This window comes from Ziziphus jujuba, chromosome 1 (genome assembly GCF_031755915.1).
Source record: "Ziziphus jujuba cultivar Dongzao chromosome 1, ASM3175591v1".
Classification (NCBI taxonomy): Eukaryota; Viridiplantae; Streptophyta; class Magnoliopsida; order Rosales; family Rhamnaceae; genus Ziziphus; species Ziziphus jujuba.
In genome coordinates this window covers 33,539,328-33,553,398 of record NC_083379.1, presented here as the reverse complement: position 1 = coordinate 33,553,398, position 14,071 = coordinate 33,539,328, and the positions used below count along the sequence as shown (strand labels likewise).

Genomic DNA, 14,071 nt, shown 5'->3' with positions numbered 1-14,071 from the left:
CTTGATAATTCTGCTTCATGTATTAATGTATATTTTCATAGAGTCCAATTAGTTTTAAAATAATCATATATCTAATCTCAAATTGAATTTTACCATTTCATTGAATAATTTCAAATAAAACTGTATAATCAATAATTTACCAATTGAGCTAACATAAGTTGACATTTCAATATAACCATCTTGGCTATTTGGTTTGATTTGGTTTAGTTTGAAAATTGGATATGTCACCATATTTTATATATATTTTATTTCTTTTTCCATGTAATTAATATTTGCATTTATAAAAGTGAACCTTTCTCTTTTAATTTGCAATATGACTATATCATATTAGAACTAGGCATTAAGTCAAAGCAAAAAATTGTTGTTTAAATCATCTAAAGTCTTACAATAAAGAAAGTAAATAGCACCTTATAAACAAAATTCTAATCAGATATATACATCATACATAATTGGCAAAAATGCCATAATTGGATGTGTATGGTAAGACTAGGCAGAGAATTCAAAACCTATCACAAGATAACTGCTTAGCAACAATTTGTATTGATTATAGATAGCTTTGCTTTGAATAATCATTGTAAGCATTTATACCCATAAGAATCCAAAGATTTAAAATAAAAATAAAAATAAAAATAAAATTTGTTCCAAAGGCTGGAAAGCCCACAGCAAAATTCATCTTCCAAAGTGTAAATTTTCACAATTTTATACTCAAAAAAATAATAATAATAAAGAAAGCAAGAAAATAAGAATACCCAATGAATCATTCTTTCACCAAACATAGTGTGATTTTCTATGTGAAAATGGAAAGAAATCAGGGAAAAAAAAGAAAAAAGAAAAAAAAAAAAGTGATGATTTGGATCCAGCATGAAAAAGACACAAAGAATTCTTTTCTTTTTGCCATCCAATAAGTCCCCCCACTTTGGAACCTTTGTGGCCATTGGCAGAGAGAGGCATTTCATTTTCATTATCACAATTTACTGTGCCCATAAAACTACATTCTGCTAAGCTCTCCTAAACTCACTATCCATCAGCATCAATCTTTATTTTTTATTATTTTTTAAAAACATTTTTTAATGTTTTTGGGTGGTAATATCATTCTCTCTCTCTCTCCTTTCTCTGTCTTAGTGACTGCGATCACACTCACACCCACTGACCAGAAAAACAAATGCAATCCCATTAATTATATACAGACCCAACAGTTGATCCATTCATTCCGTGATTTCCAGTGAGCGCAATCAACACCCCCAAGACAGATATTCACGGAAAAAGAAAAAAAAAAAAATTACCCCCAAGACGGATCCTCCGGCGCACTTTTCCGTATCCTGCGCCGTTACCCCAATCGTACTCTTTGTCTAGAACTCAGACCACTCTATTTTTTTTTTTTTTGCTCATTACCCATGAAAATATCTCTTCCAGTCTGCTCAGAGATATAATCGTTTTCGCTTTTTTTTAATTATATTTTGGTTGTTTTTTAGTTTTGTATTTTAGCTGTTGGGTTATGGAAACAGGTGGTGGTAAGAAGAAGAAGAAGTGGTTTCTGCCATTGGTGCTCTCGCTGCTTCTGTCTACTCTGCTTGTGTTTGTCTCCGTTTTCACTTCGTCTAGCTCATATTCATCGCAATTGTATAAAACCCAAGTGAAGAATGAGGTCCCAGTTTTTGTTGAATCCAAGTTAAGGGCCTCTGCTCCTTCCAGTGACCCAGTACCTAGGTTGGCTTACTTGATCTCGGGTTCAATGGGGGATGGTGAGAGCTTGAAGAGAACGCTGAAAGCATTATACCATCCGAGGAATCAGTATGCTGTGCATTTGGACCTTGAGGCCTCGGCCGAGGAGAGGTTGGAATTGGCCAATTTTGTTAGGGACCAACCGGTTTTTGCCAAAATGGGTAATGTTAGGATGGTTGTGAGGGCCAATTTGGTGACTTACAGAGGGCCGACAATGGTCACCAATACCCTTCACGCGGCGGCCATTTTGTTGAAGGAAGGTGGAGACTGGGATTGGTTCATCAATCTTAGTGCTTCAGACTATCCTCTGGTGACCCAAGATGGTACGGACTTCACTTTTTACGGAAATATTTTTTTCCTCCTTTTTTTTCTTTTTTTTTTTTCTTTGAAAAAATTTGTGTCTGTTTGGGATGCTATCTTGTTTGGTCCGATTTATATGATCTTCGCAGATGCAACGGTTGCATTCTGTCATTTTTTTGTTTATTAGTGCGAATGAATATCGGGCTTCTTTTTTCTTCTCGATTGAATTGAGGTATTGGATGTTTTAAGTTTTAGTGGAATTTATGGATTTTGGAGCTTAGATAACTATTCTTATCATTGTATTGGTACAGTTTGTCGCTTATTTTTGGTTACTACTACGTGGTTGATGCATTGGATATGTCGATTTTCTAATTCGGTTTGGGCTAGTTTCAGTTGCTACAATTTTTGCTCATTTCTTAGTTCTGACAGTATTGTAGCATGTTGCAACATGTTATTTTGATTGTTTTGCTCTTGTTTTTTGTTTTACCACTTTCCCTAGGGAAAGAGATTGTGGGGAGCAGAACTTGCCCTATTTCTGCTTTTGTTTAATGACCTCTTACATTCAAGCCTTCAATTTATTGGTTTCTATTGACAAGTTTAAAACCTTCATTAGTTCCATTTGATTGTTCGTCTAGTCTTGTACTCTTGTTGCTAATGTTGTTATATTTGGTAAGAGGAAGAGCTATTCAAATTAAACAAGTAAGCTTCAAAACCATGATCTAATGCCTCCAGTTTGTTGTTTCCTCTACAACAGATCTGCTTCATACTCTGTCAACTATTCCAAGAAGCCTTAATTTTATTGAGCATACAAGTGACATTGGCTGGAAGGAGTATGTAGCTCATCTTCTTGCCTTTGCTGTTAGTAAACTTTTTTTGTTTTACTTGTATGCAATTCACAAATAGCAGATAACTACTTAGCAAAATCATAGCTCTGCTTAAAAGGTGTAAATTCTTTGAATTCCACAGGTATCAAAGAGCAAAACCCGTTATAATTGATCCAGGGCTGTATAGCCTCCAAAAATCAGATGTATTTTGGGTATCTGAGAAAAGAAGTGTTCCAACTGCATATAAGCTGTTTACAGGTAAGGTGTTCTGTTTTCTGTGCTTTTCAAACGTCTCAATCCATTTACCTTTCTCAATCAGAATTCAGAAACATTTTCTCAATCATGGACAAATATAGATATAATTCAATTTTGAGCAATCATCGCTTGAGAAATCAGCAACATCATTATATCTTGCGAATATATTGTAAATCCCAAACTGCCCTTTCAGTGGTCACATTTACAATAGCATCAAGGTCTACTTGTTGTTTCCAAAAACTTTCCTTCTTTTATGTTTAAATGTCCTTGGAAGATTTGAGGTGATCGTCAAATTTTATGCAAGCCAATAATAATAGGGGTCACCTACCTATTTAGTATGAATAGTTCTGTAGTTTTCTTTTCCAATTGTCAATTGCATTAGAAATAATTGTCAACTGCATTAGAAATGAATTTTATGGCATTAAAATTTAAGCATCAAGTCTCTGCATACTCTGACATTTTGGATTGTGCTTAAACAATTCTTTCAGGTTCTGCTTGGATGATCCTCTCTCGCCCTTTTATTGATTTTTGTTTATGGGGTTGGGACAACCTCCCAAGGATAGTCCTTATGTATTATGCCAATTTCCTTTCTTCTCCTGAAGGATACTTCCACACAGTCATCTGCAATGCAGAAGAGTTCCGAAACACGACCGTAAACCATGACCTCCACTTCATATCATGGGACAACCCTCCAAAACAACACCCACATTTTCTAACCAATGATGACTACCAGAGGATGGTAGATAGCAATGCTCCATTCGCAAGGAAATTTGGCAGGAACGAGCCTGTTCTTGACAAGATCAGTTCTGATCTTTTAGGCTGCAATGCTGATGGATTTGTGCCTGGTGGATGGTTAAGAAATCAAGGAAATTCAAATGTGACTCTCCCAGATCATATCATAACAAATACCACTGAACTTCGCCCCGGTCCTGGTGCTGAAAGGCTCAAACGTCTCATCAATGGTTTGTTAGCTGCAGAGGATTTTCATGCAAAGCAGTGCTCCTAACGCCTGGACACTGAGAAAAGAACTGCGTCAGAGACACCATCTTATACCTAGTAACCATGGCTGACAATTTGCTCTTCAGTCTGATTAACAATGGTCCAGGGCTAACAGGAAAGATGACAAGCCTATAGGAACTTAGCAGGGAAAGAGAACCACTGCCCTTATAAAGTATATGCTTTATATTTACCCCTTATATTCAATACGATATTTTTGTACCTAAAAAAGCTAAATCTAAGAGTCTAGTAAGGAAAAAAGAATTATTTGGCTCATATAATTACTAAAACATTTACACTATCATGCTTGATTTTAATTCACTTGATGTATTGCATCGTATGGGCTACGAAATTAAAGATAGCCCTTTTACATAATATTATATCCTCATTATTTTTTATGTAGTGTTTGCATAAATTATTATTATTAGTAGTAGTATCATTAAAATATTTAGAAAAACAAGAAATGGGAGAAGCCAAATGGAAAACATAGGTAGCTCTCTATTTTCAATTCTTACTAGGAAAAATATTACAATTTACATGGTATATAAGTTTTACATGTAAATTTGGCATTTTCCGTGGAAACATGCTCAACGCTAACACGGCCAAGAAATTACGACGCAATCATTGTTGCAATCAGTGGGGCAGATTAATTACCCCACAACCCAAAAAACAAAAAAAAAAAAAAAGGAGTCATATACCGAAGTCTCAAACGCGAAAAGAATTGAAATTAAATTAAAATAAATTATTTAAAAAAAAAAAAAATTTACACGACTTGTTCCAACTTCCAACGTGAGAAATCTTATATAACTTTTAATATACATTCAAGAAACAAAGTATATTAGGACCCAAACTAAGCAAAAATACATCAAGAAATGTTTTTTACAGGTCGGCATCAAATATCCTCCAAATTCACTCTTTTGAAAAAAGAATCAAGAATCTTAATTATTTCTTGTGCTTGTGGGTGACAAAGACCACCAGCAAGGAACTCTTCAACCACACCATTTACCTCTATCACACTGGACCCAGGTTTCTTTTTCATTCCCCCATCTGAGATCATTTTTCTAACACTGTTTGCTTCTATTTCCCAGCCAGCTTCCCTATACATATTATAAGAAAGAACGTGAGTACCACAATCAGCTACCCCCATATCAGCTAGCTTTTTCCAAACTCGGTTCCCAACTTCAACATTCCCATGAATTCTACATGCACCAAGTAATGCTCCCCACACATTGGCATCCCATCCGGCAAGTCCTCCCATCTTCTCTCCTATGAATTTCTCAGCTTCCTCTACCATACCTGACCTTGCCAAAAGATCAACAACACACGCATAGTGCTCAAGCCAGGGTTTAACCTCATAGATGATACCCATTTGATCAAACAATTCAAGCCCCTCGTCAACCATTTTCCCATGTGTACAGGCAGAGAGGACGGCAACAAATGTAGTCTCTGTGGGTTGCATTCCATCACTAGCCATCTTATTGAAGAGTTCCAGTGATTCCCTTGCAAACCCATTCATCGAAAGTCCCGTAATCATGGCGTTCCATGCTTCAGTATCCTTATTAGCAATGCCATCAAAAACTGCTAAAGCTGATTCCACATATCCACATTTTGAGTACATATCAACCAATGCAGTAGCCAATATTGGATTCAAGTCAAGTTTGTTCTGCTTAGCATAGAAGTGGACCCACAATCCTTGCGTGACAGCTCCAAGATGAGCACAAGCAGTAAGAACACTAACCAGAACCGACTCATTAGGGTTGGTGCCTGCTTCTTGCATTTGCTTGAATAAACAGAGCACCTCTTTGAAATCACTCACCCTAGAATAAGCAGCCATCATTGCACTCCAAGAAATAGCATTCTTCTCGGGCATTTCCTCAAACAGTTGTCTTGCATTCTGAACATCCCCCATTTTCCCATACCCATCAACCATCACCGTCCACACAACCACGTCCTTCTGCGGACTTCTGTCAAACAAAAGACGCGCAGTTTCCATGTCATGAAGCAAAGAGTAAAATTCAATGAGCGCACTAATGGTAAATAGGTCTTCGAGAAACCCAAATTTAACAACATGGGCATGAACTAAACGACCGGTTAGCCTCGAATTCGGGACGAGAATCGCACAAGCTTTGATCAATGGCGGAAATGTAAAATTATTCGCAGCGAGCCCCTGATCCAACATGTCCAAATAGCAACAAAAAGCGGCCACAGGCGAGCGCGATTGAACGTAGCCTCTGATCATTGAATTGTACATAAAGGTGTTTCTATGAAGAAGACGGTCGAAAATGGAGCGAGCATAGGAAAAGAAAGAAGCGTTGCCGGAGGTAGCGGCGGCGGAAAGGAGAGGGGCGATGGCGTATGGGTTTTGGGGTATGCGGGATATGAGTAAATGGGCATGGATTTGCTTGAGCTGGTTTAGGGTTTTGCATTTTCGTGAGAGAGAAAGGAGGTTGTCGTTTTTAACGGTATTTTGAATCATCTGCAATGGCGGGTCATTTCTGGGGCTTCCAATAAATATATGGAGAAAAAGTTAAATCATGGGAAAGAACTTAAACTGAATGATTACAGCTGTCTGATCTAACGGCTTATGTTTTAGAGGCATATAAATAAGATCAAAGTCAATAAAACACAATGTTTATTTATTTATTTATTTATTTTTTGCGGGTTAAAATAAAACACGACGATAGAGATTGTGTGTGTATCGTAGTGATGTAGCTAAAGTGGCAAACTGTTTTTTGAACAACAATCCCTTATACTCGAACAATTTCTGTTTTTGTCATTTGGGGTCATTAATTATTTAAACACAGAATGAATTTTCTTTACTGTGTGCAAAAATGAGCTAAAGGGTTACAGAGATAACTGATGTTTTAGGAAAATGCACAATTAACTGATGTTTTAGGAAAATGCATACACAATAGCTAACCCGATGACCAACGGTAGTTAACACAAGACAATTACACTCTTAAGTCTTAACAACCGAAACCAGCTCATAAATACAAACAGATAAATATGTAAACAATATCCATACAACTAGACCTTATTTAGCGAGCTCTCTATTAAGTGTCTGGTTATATGATGTACTAAGCTTTTTTCAACAAATTATTCATCAGCAATTTTAACAATGGTCTTTCCAATGTTATCACCGCGAAATAGTCCAATGAAAGCCTGTGGGATGCTGTTGAGGCCAGTTGAGATGCACTCAATTGCCTGCATATTTCCTGCACGAAGGTGATCCGAAGTAGTTGTGACGAAATCCTGAAAGATATGAAAATAATCACCAAGCAAAAATCCTTGGATTGTGATACTCTTGTACACAACATCTAGCATATTTGGTGCAGCTCTCTTTCCAGCATCTGTGTACTCGGCAATTACACCGCTGCTTCTAGCATTTCGGCCCCAACATTGTCAAAATATATATCTATTCCATCAGGGAAGTACATGTCATTATAATAAGGTTGTTAATGCATGCTTAATATAAATCACAGGATCTAATTACCTTTTGAGAGTTGCCTTTAAGTCTGTTACTTCCTTGTAATTGAATGCATCGTCGAAACCAAGCTTCTCCTTGAGAAATGCTACCTATAACAAATTTAAATACATAAAGTTTGAGTACCATATTCAAAGACATGGATTCTCTTTAAAATCGATATGATATTCCGAATGTGTCACCACCTTTTCCTTGCTTCCAGCGCAGCCAACAACATGACAACCAAAGAGTTTTGCATACTGTCCCACCAAATTTCCAACTGACCCAGAAGCAGCAGACACAAACACCTTTTCACCCTTCTTGGGCTTGCATACTTCAAAAAATCCTGAATAGGCTGTCAGTCCACTCATCCCTGCAACAGCAAAATGGACCAATAATATTGAATGAGTGCCTTTAGCCTTCCCAGAAGGCTCTTTGAAATCCTTTCTGGTCTGGAAAGCAACCTTCGAATCATGACTTTTGCATGTCATGGAATGCTTTATGCAGCATGCCAATCAAATAATCATAATTTGTACATGTTTAACATGGAAGATGTATCAGATCCAGTAGACGCTAAACGGTACAACTTCTATGTTATACATTTGGTTTGCTACACAATGCTGGATGGAATTCACGACAGAACCAACCCTGCTACATATACTGCAGAATTTATAAAAGTGATGATAAATGGTTAATTTATTACCTAAAATTCCAACGTGGTAAGACAGTGGGAATCCCATAGGATCCAACTTGCTCAACCAGTATTCACCTTTTAGCACACTGTACTCTCCCCAAATAAGAAGTCCCACAACCAAGTCATCCTTTTCAAAATCAGTATTCCCAGAAGCCACTACTTTCCCCACACCATAAGCATCGATAACCTGTTCTCACAAAAACAATGTGAGTAACTCAAGACCAGCTCAATAAATATGTACTGTTTGGCGGACCTGTTTATCTAGATTCAAATTATTTTTTTTTTAAATTTATTTGTTTTATTTTATTTTATTATATATATATATATATATATATATATATATAAAGAAAGATTCTATCATGTTCTGCTCTGTTTAACTATTTTACAATTCTCTCATTATTTTAAAAATAGTAAGCTCTAATAAGGGTTCCATATGGGATTAGTGAGAAATTATTCAATCGGACAGCCCTACCATCATAGATATAGACCTGTCCAATTAAAATTTACCACCTTAATACAAATTCCAAATCAGCCTCGTTTACCATATGGATCATTAACCCCTTTCTAATACTGTTAGCCCAAAGTTCCATTTTGATATGTTACCAAAATTATTTTTCATGGAAATTTCTTAATTCCCATAATTCTCTCCCATTAAATGAATTATTGTAAGTGATACCAACACCCCTTTTAATATATATTTTAATTTTATTTTGAAGAAGAGTATTATTATTATTATATTATTATTATTTGAATATAAAGCATTCTTTAAACAACCATTAGTTAAACTTTTTGAATGCCTCAAACAACTAAAATCACGGCAATGAGCATGGGCATTTCGAAGTTGGATTAGAATCAAATATTGTAACAAGTCTGAAGCATGAAGTTGATATAGTTAATATGAGCTACCATGGAAAGCTAAAATGGTTATTGCTTACTAATGATATTATCCTGTCCTAGAATATTTGGAAAATTGGTGAATTGGTGATAAGGAATGGTTCCTATGTTACTCTGAAAAAGATAACCCATCAGCCACATTCCCAGCTAATGTTCTTGACATGCTCAACAAATGCTGAGGAGATAATCATATTGAACTAGTAAGAGATAATTGATGCATGGTGTAAATCGATGGTTTGGCAAAAAGTTTGCAGGGGAGGAAGGAAACAAAGATACTCAATTAGAACAATTAATTTAATTTGAGAGATTCAAAGATTCTTACCAAAGAAAATGTAACCATAGGCGGTAAGAAGATATTAGTATTAAATGAATAATTAATTTAATTGGAGAGATTTATGGGATATAAGAAATTTCCATGAAAAATATTTTTAATAAAAGATCGAAATGTAACCTTGGATTAACAATGTTAGAAAGGGGTTAATGATATATATGATAATGAGGTTGATTTGGAAATTTCATTGAGGTGATTAATTTTAATTGGACAGGTCTATATCCTATATTGTTGATCTGTCATATTAATAATTTCTCAGGATTAGTATTACTTCCTCATAGAGGGTTTTGAACCTTGTGGTGTTACAACTGAACATTTCAAATTAAAATTAGATAAAAAAAGAATGAAAGAATATGTGGTATTTCATTAAAAAAAAAAAAATCCTCAATTTAACATATACTTGAGAATTTATCTTAACGAAATAATTAGCCACGGCATCCTTTACATTAAGGGACATAATGAAGGGAGAAAGTTATGTGATATGAGTAATAAAGAAAACATGATTATATTTGGTTTGAGATCTACTAGATTTCATATATATATATATATAACTAATTTTTTATCATGACATCCTGATAAATTTTTTAAATTTTTTATGAAACTTCTCTTATCAGCTTTGGGTCTCTTCAAAAGTAGATATTTTAAGAATTTTATATAAGATTAATATTAAAATTTTAAAAAAACAAAATGCACCATATCAAGATTTATATAAACTTTAAATACATCTTTAAATCCAATACCTTTTAAAAGTGTAACATAAACGTATGATGTTTATATTTATATATAACATGAAGCTATGTTTTTTTTTTCTTTTCTTTTCTTTTTTTTACCCATAAAAGAAGTTATATTTTTCTACTATTAGGATTACTCAATCCCAATACCTTACATATAAAGAGTATAAACATTATCATTAGGTTGTCCTCCTAAAATGTGTAACATAAAAAGTTGGAAGAGCATTTTGAGTCAACAAAAAGCTATATATAACAAAGTTTAATTTCTTTTGAGAAAAGAATAACTAAGTGCTTCATTACCTAACATTAGATTTTGGTTTTGAATTTTCAATTTTTTCTCATCTTACTTAAATAATAATAATAATAAAAATTTGAAACCCATTTCAAAGTAATGTCTATAAAATGAAACATTTTCTTTTTGACAATCATAGTAGTCCGTTAGTATAATATTTATGTATGCTTGACCTTTCAAATGTTAAAAAAATTAAAAGAGAAAACCAAAAATAAAACGTTATGAAAGGAGGGATAAGTTGCAGTAGTATATACATTTGATCATGTGGTGAAATATTAATGCATGGCGTACCTTGTCAGGAGTTAAGTCAGGTGCAAATTTTGCACTTTCCTGCAAGGAGCTGAAACTCTTCATTCGATTTATTTGGAATGGATCTATTGATACATAAAGATTTTTGACGATGATATGGTTAGAACCAGGTTCTACTGAAAGAGAAAGTTGTGAAGCTTTAATCCCAAAGTCATCTTCTTTTGGTTTCCCATCTATATGACCTTTCATTGTTATGTAATTGTTGCTTACTTCCATCACATCAATTTTTCTTCTTTCTGCAACCTACAAACTATGGCGATGGCAGCAGGAAGACGAGGGAAAGTTCTTTTTTTGCTAAAAGACAAGGGAAAGTTCTTTGGATTTTACTTTGTTTCCTATGTATCTGTACCACAAAATAATAAAAAAAAATAAATATTTTTATCAAATAGACAATGATGACAGGAGTATTTGTGGTCATCAATTATACACGTCATGCACCCAAGGTACAATGGAGCAAATGGAAGCCAGTTATCCACCACTTTGCAGGTTTGAAATTGCAGACCGCCCCATTGGCATACTACGATATATTTCAATATTCTTCAAATTACAATTGAGGGAAATGGCTACAAAGATGCAGGTTATAAGGCAGGCATGGTAACATGATGAACCAAATTATCTTCTGAACGAATCTCACTAGATGCCCGTTGTTTATTCGCAAAATAATAATAATAATAATTATACATGTTGCCTGATTTAACATTATTGCAATTGATTTGAGCCAAAAAAGAAGAAGAAGAGGACATTATTGCAATTGAAGGAGAAAGCTACCAAAATGCAAGTTATAAAGTAGGTTTTGGGCTAATCTCACTTAGATGCCCATTGTTTATTCCCAAAAACAAAAAAAAGAAAAAAGAAAAAAAAATCCAATTATACATGTTGCTTGATCTAACATTTATGGTGTTGTAGAGTTGGATATTAATTAATGTCACCAGAAATATAACATTATATTTCTCTTTCAAAAAGAATATATATTTATCTTTAATTTCTCCTTTATTTTTATTTATGATATATTTTAATTTTCACTTTATTTATAAACCATGGGTTACTTTGAAAAGTTTGATTTAAATCTATTTTAGTCCCTTAATTTTCAGATATTTCATTTCCAGTTTCTACAGTGTGCAAGCCGTTTGGGTATCTTACTCACTTTCCTACGTGATTGGTTGAATTACATTTATATCCTCAATAATGGCAGTTTAAATTACTTTTATGTCCTTAATAAGAGATATAAAATAATTTTATTTTAAAAGCAAAATAAAATCTCTTATAAATCAAGAAAACTAATTTTTTTTCACATGGGTTTTCTACAATAAAATTAACATATGTTTTATAATTTTTTCATTTTCTACATATTTTTATTAGTTTAAAAGCAAAAGAGATAAGTCAACATAATTTAAATGAGTTTTCTATAATAAAATTAATATATGCAAAATAGATACATCAATAAAAATATAAATATATATTTCTTTATTTAGTTCTAAGTTCTAACAAATATAGAACTAATGTTACTTATACATTGCTATGCAAATATTTTTTAGTCTGGATTCATGTCGCTTTATACAATCTTTTCTCAATAAACAATTGTAAGCGGTTAGATTTTAATTTTAGAAGGCAGACAATATCCATGGGTTTTTTTTATGGCAATCACCCTTTTTAATGTTTTCAAAGAATCACATCTACTTACGTTTTTTTAAAAAGAAAGAGATCAAACCTCCTTAAAATTCTCAATCCACATTTATATCCCACATTTGTCAGTTTGTCTTCCTGTGAAAATAGTTTTTTCTGTCTCTTTGTTAGGAAAACACTTTGTGAGCCACTAGATTTAAACATACTTTCCTGGGACAAAAATTTATTTGGTCTCTCTGTTTAAAAATCACATTCTAATAACCAATGAAATCACTTGGTCTTTATCAAATTTTTGTTCTCTCTCTGTTAAATAAATTAATAATTATGAATTTAGCATAATTAATAACTTACTTACAGGATTTATTTATGTCATTAATAGGACTGATTTATTTTATTATTTTATAGTAGGACCATTGGTCACATATTCTTTATAAGACTTCAGTTGTCCCATAAGACTTGAGGATCAACTCTCTTTATAAGCCCAATAACTTATCCATATTTTTCCTATTACTATTATATTATTAAATTATTATTATTTTATGTGTTAAAATTAATGAATAATTCTGACTTGCAGAGATTATAAAAGGTATAGAACAAGCAAATAGATATATGCCATATGGTATTTTGAGATTAGGATTTTCAGAAATCTGAGAGTGGTTTGAGAGTAATGTGTCCATAGGCACTACTTTATATTGTTTTCTATTTTACAGGATTAAAAATTTAATTTATCAATAGCTGCATTTAGAGATTAGTAATTTATGATTTATAAAATTTATTATATATATTTAGATCCATAAATTCTAATAATTGGTATCAAAGCTTGTGGTTCATATGCATAATAAATTTGTTTGCGATTAGTTTTAGTTATATTCATGATGATCGGATTATTACTGTATGTGGCCATTGAATGATGTGTATATTCAAATATATGTTCTTTATTTTGTTTTCTTTCGTGCATGAGTCTGTGGAATTTAAAATTACATATTCTATGAGTATTACACACATGTCCGATTGCTATTTTGAATTTAAAAATAAATTAAAACAATTGGAAATATTGGCTTTGTTTAACTGTATATTGGTTTTGCAAAATATTGGAAAAATTGTATTTTGCATGATTTATAACCTGTGTTTTGTGGTACTTTATTTTTGGATGGAATTGAATATGTTTTGCCATTTATTATGTACCGAAACACCTAACTTGTCCTAATAAAAAAAAAAAATTGTTTCTCTTACATTCTCGGCCTGAGCATTGTGGAATCATTTTTGCTGTGTTGAATCGAACATTAATGAGCCATAATTTTGTTATGAATCACACAATTTTTGCAAAATCCGTTGAAAACCCATTAAGAACACGTGTGGATGCAACTTGATGAATCTTTGTTTTTTGAATCAAATTGACTTAAGTTGAAGGGGGATTATGCTTTCCCACACCAAAAGGAGATGATTGGGACCGGTTTTACATAAAATGGTGGCCGGCGTTGAGTTTTCCATCCGGGTTTATCAAGCGGGTCGTGCCACCCGTTAACTAGGAAATTGGGTCGTTCCTGACTCGGCTAAGGAAGAAGATGCTGATGTCAGCATCCTCTTGCTGATGTCAGCAGTAAAAAAATTGTTTTTCTTAGTTTTATTTATTACTC

At 33.4% G+C, this 14,071-nt stretch overlaps 3 protein-coding genes across 8 annotated transcripts; 1 reads left to right on the top strand and 2 right to left on the bottom strand.

Moving 5' to 3' along the window:
• The first annotated feature begins 1,041 nt into the window (after window positions 1–1,041).
• Window positions 1,042–4,495, top strand: LOC107434810 (beta-glucuronosyltransferase GlcAT14B). 2 transcript variants are annotated; one of them, XM_060813847.1, is made up of 5 exons: window positions 1,048–1,338; window positions 1,506–2,045; window positions 2,777–2,852; window positions 2,989–3,104; window positions 3,590–4,495. In XM_060813847.1, the coding sequence occupies exons 2-5, from the start codon at window positions 1,733–1,735 to the stop codon at window positions 4,105–4,107; spliced, it is 1,023 nt and encodes a 340-aa protein (XP_060669830.1). In that variant the 5' UTR covers window positions 1,048–1,338; window positions 1,506–1,732; the 3' UTR covers window positions 4,108–4,495. The 2 variants fall into 2 exon arrangements, with proteins under 2 accessions (XP_048323319.2, XP_060669830.1); XM_048467362.2 differs by having other exon boundaries at window positions 1,042–2,045.
• Window positions 4,496–4,989: 494 nt separating this feature from the next.
• Window positions 4,990–6,573, bottom strand: LOC107434812 (pentatricopeptide repeat-containing protein At5g66520). The gene has a single exon (XM_025067659.3). The coding sequence runs from the start codon at window positions 6,571–6,573 to the stop codon at window positions 4,990–4,992; it is 1,584 nt and encodes a 527-aa protein (XP_024923427.3).
• Window positions 6,574–7,056: 483 nt separating this feature from the next.
• LOC107434827 (2-alkenal reductase (NADP(+)-dependent)-like) lies at window positions 7,057–11,153 on the bottom strand. Of its 5 annotated transcripts, none has more exons than XM_060813924.1 (5): window positions 10,794–11,153; window positions 8,264–8,441; window positions 7,767–7,933; window positions 7,591–7,673; window positions 7,057–7,476 (listed from the first exon to the last, which is right to left on the bottom strand). In XM_060813924.1, exons 1-5 carry the CDS (start codon window positions 11,025–11,027, stop codon window positions 7,194–7,196), a joined length of 945 nt encoding a protein of 314 aa, XP_060669907.1. In that variant the 5' UTR covers window positions 11,028–11,153; the 3' UTR covers window positions 7,057–7,193. The 5 variants fall into 5 exon arrangements, with proteins under 5 accessions (XP_060669907.1, XP_060669908.1, XP_060669909.1 ...); XM_060813925.1 differs by having other exon boundaries at window positions 7,057–7,473; XM_060813926.1 differs by having other exon boundaries at window positions 7,057–7,470.
• Between the last annotated feature and the right edge of the window lie 2,918 nt (window positions 11,154–14,071).

What these genes read in the sequence shown, in the direction of transcription:
- LOC107434810 (XM_048467362.2), top strand. Translation starts at nt 1,496, where the DNA reads ATGGAAACAGGTGGTGGTAAGAAGAAGAAGAAGTGGTTTCTGCCATTG. An exon ending in AGTGACATTGGCTGGAAGGA is followed by an intron (nt 2,853 to 2,988) that starts GTATGTAGCTCA and finishes TGAATTCCACAG; the next exon opens with GTATCAAAGAGCAAAACCCG. An exon ending in TGCATATAAGCTGTTTACAG is followed by an intron (nt 3,105 to 3,589) that starts GTAAGGTGTTCT and finishes CAATTCTTTCAG; the next exon opens with GTTCTGCTTGGATGATCCTC.
- LOC107434827 (XM_060813924.1), bottom strand. Translation starts at nt 11,027, where the DNA reads ATGGAAGTAAGCAACAATTACATAACAATGAAAGGTCATATAGATGGG. An exon ending in CTGACTTAACTCCTGACAAG is followed by an intron (nt 8,442 to 10,793) that starts GTACGCCATGCA and finishes TTGTGAGAACAG; the next exon opens with GTTATCGATGCTTATGGTGT. An exon ending in TTAAAGGCAACTCTCAAAAG is followed by an intron (nt 7,477 to 7,590) that starts GTAATTAGATCC and finishes CCGAAATGCTAG; the next exon opens with AAGCAGCGGTGTAATTGCCG.
- LOC107434812 (XM_025067659.3), bottom strand. Translation starts at nt 6,573, where the DNA reads ATGATTCAAAATACCGTTAAAAACGACAACCTCCTTTCTCTCTCACGA.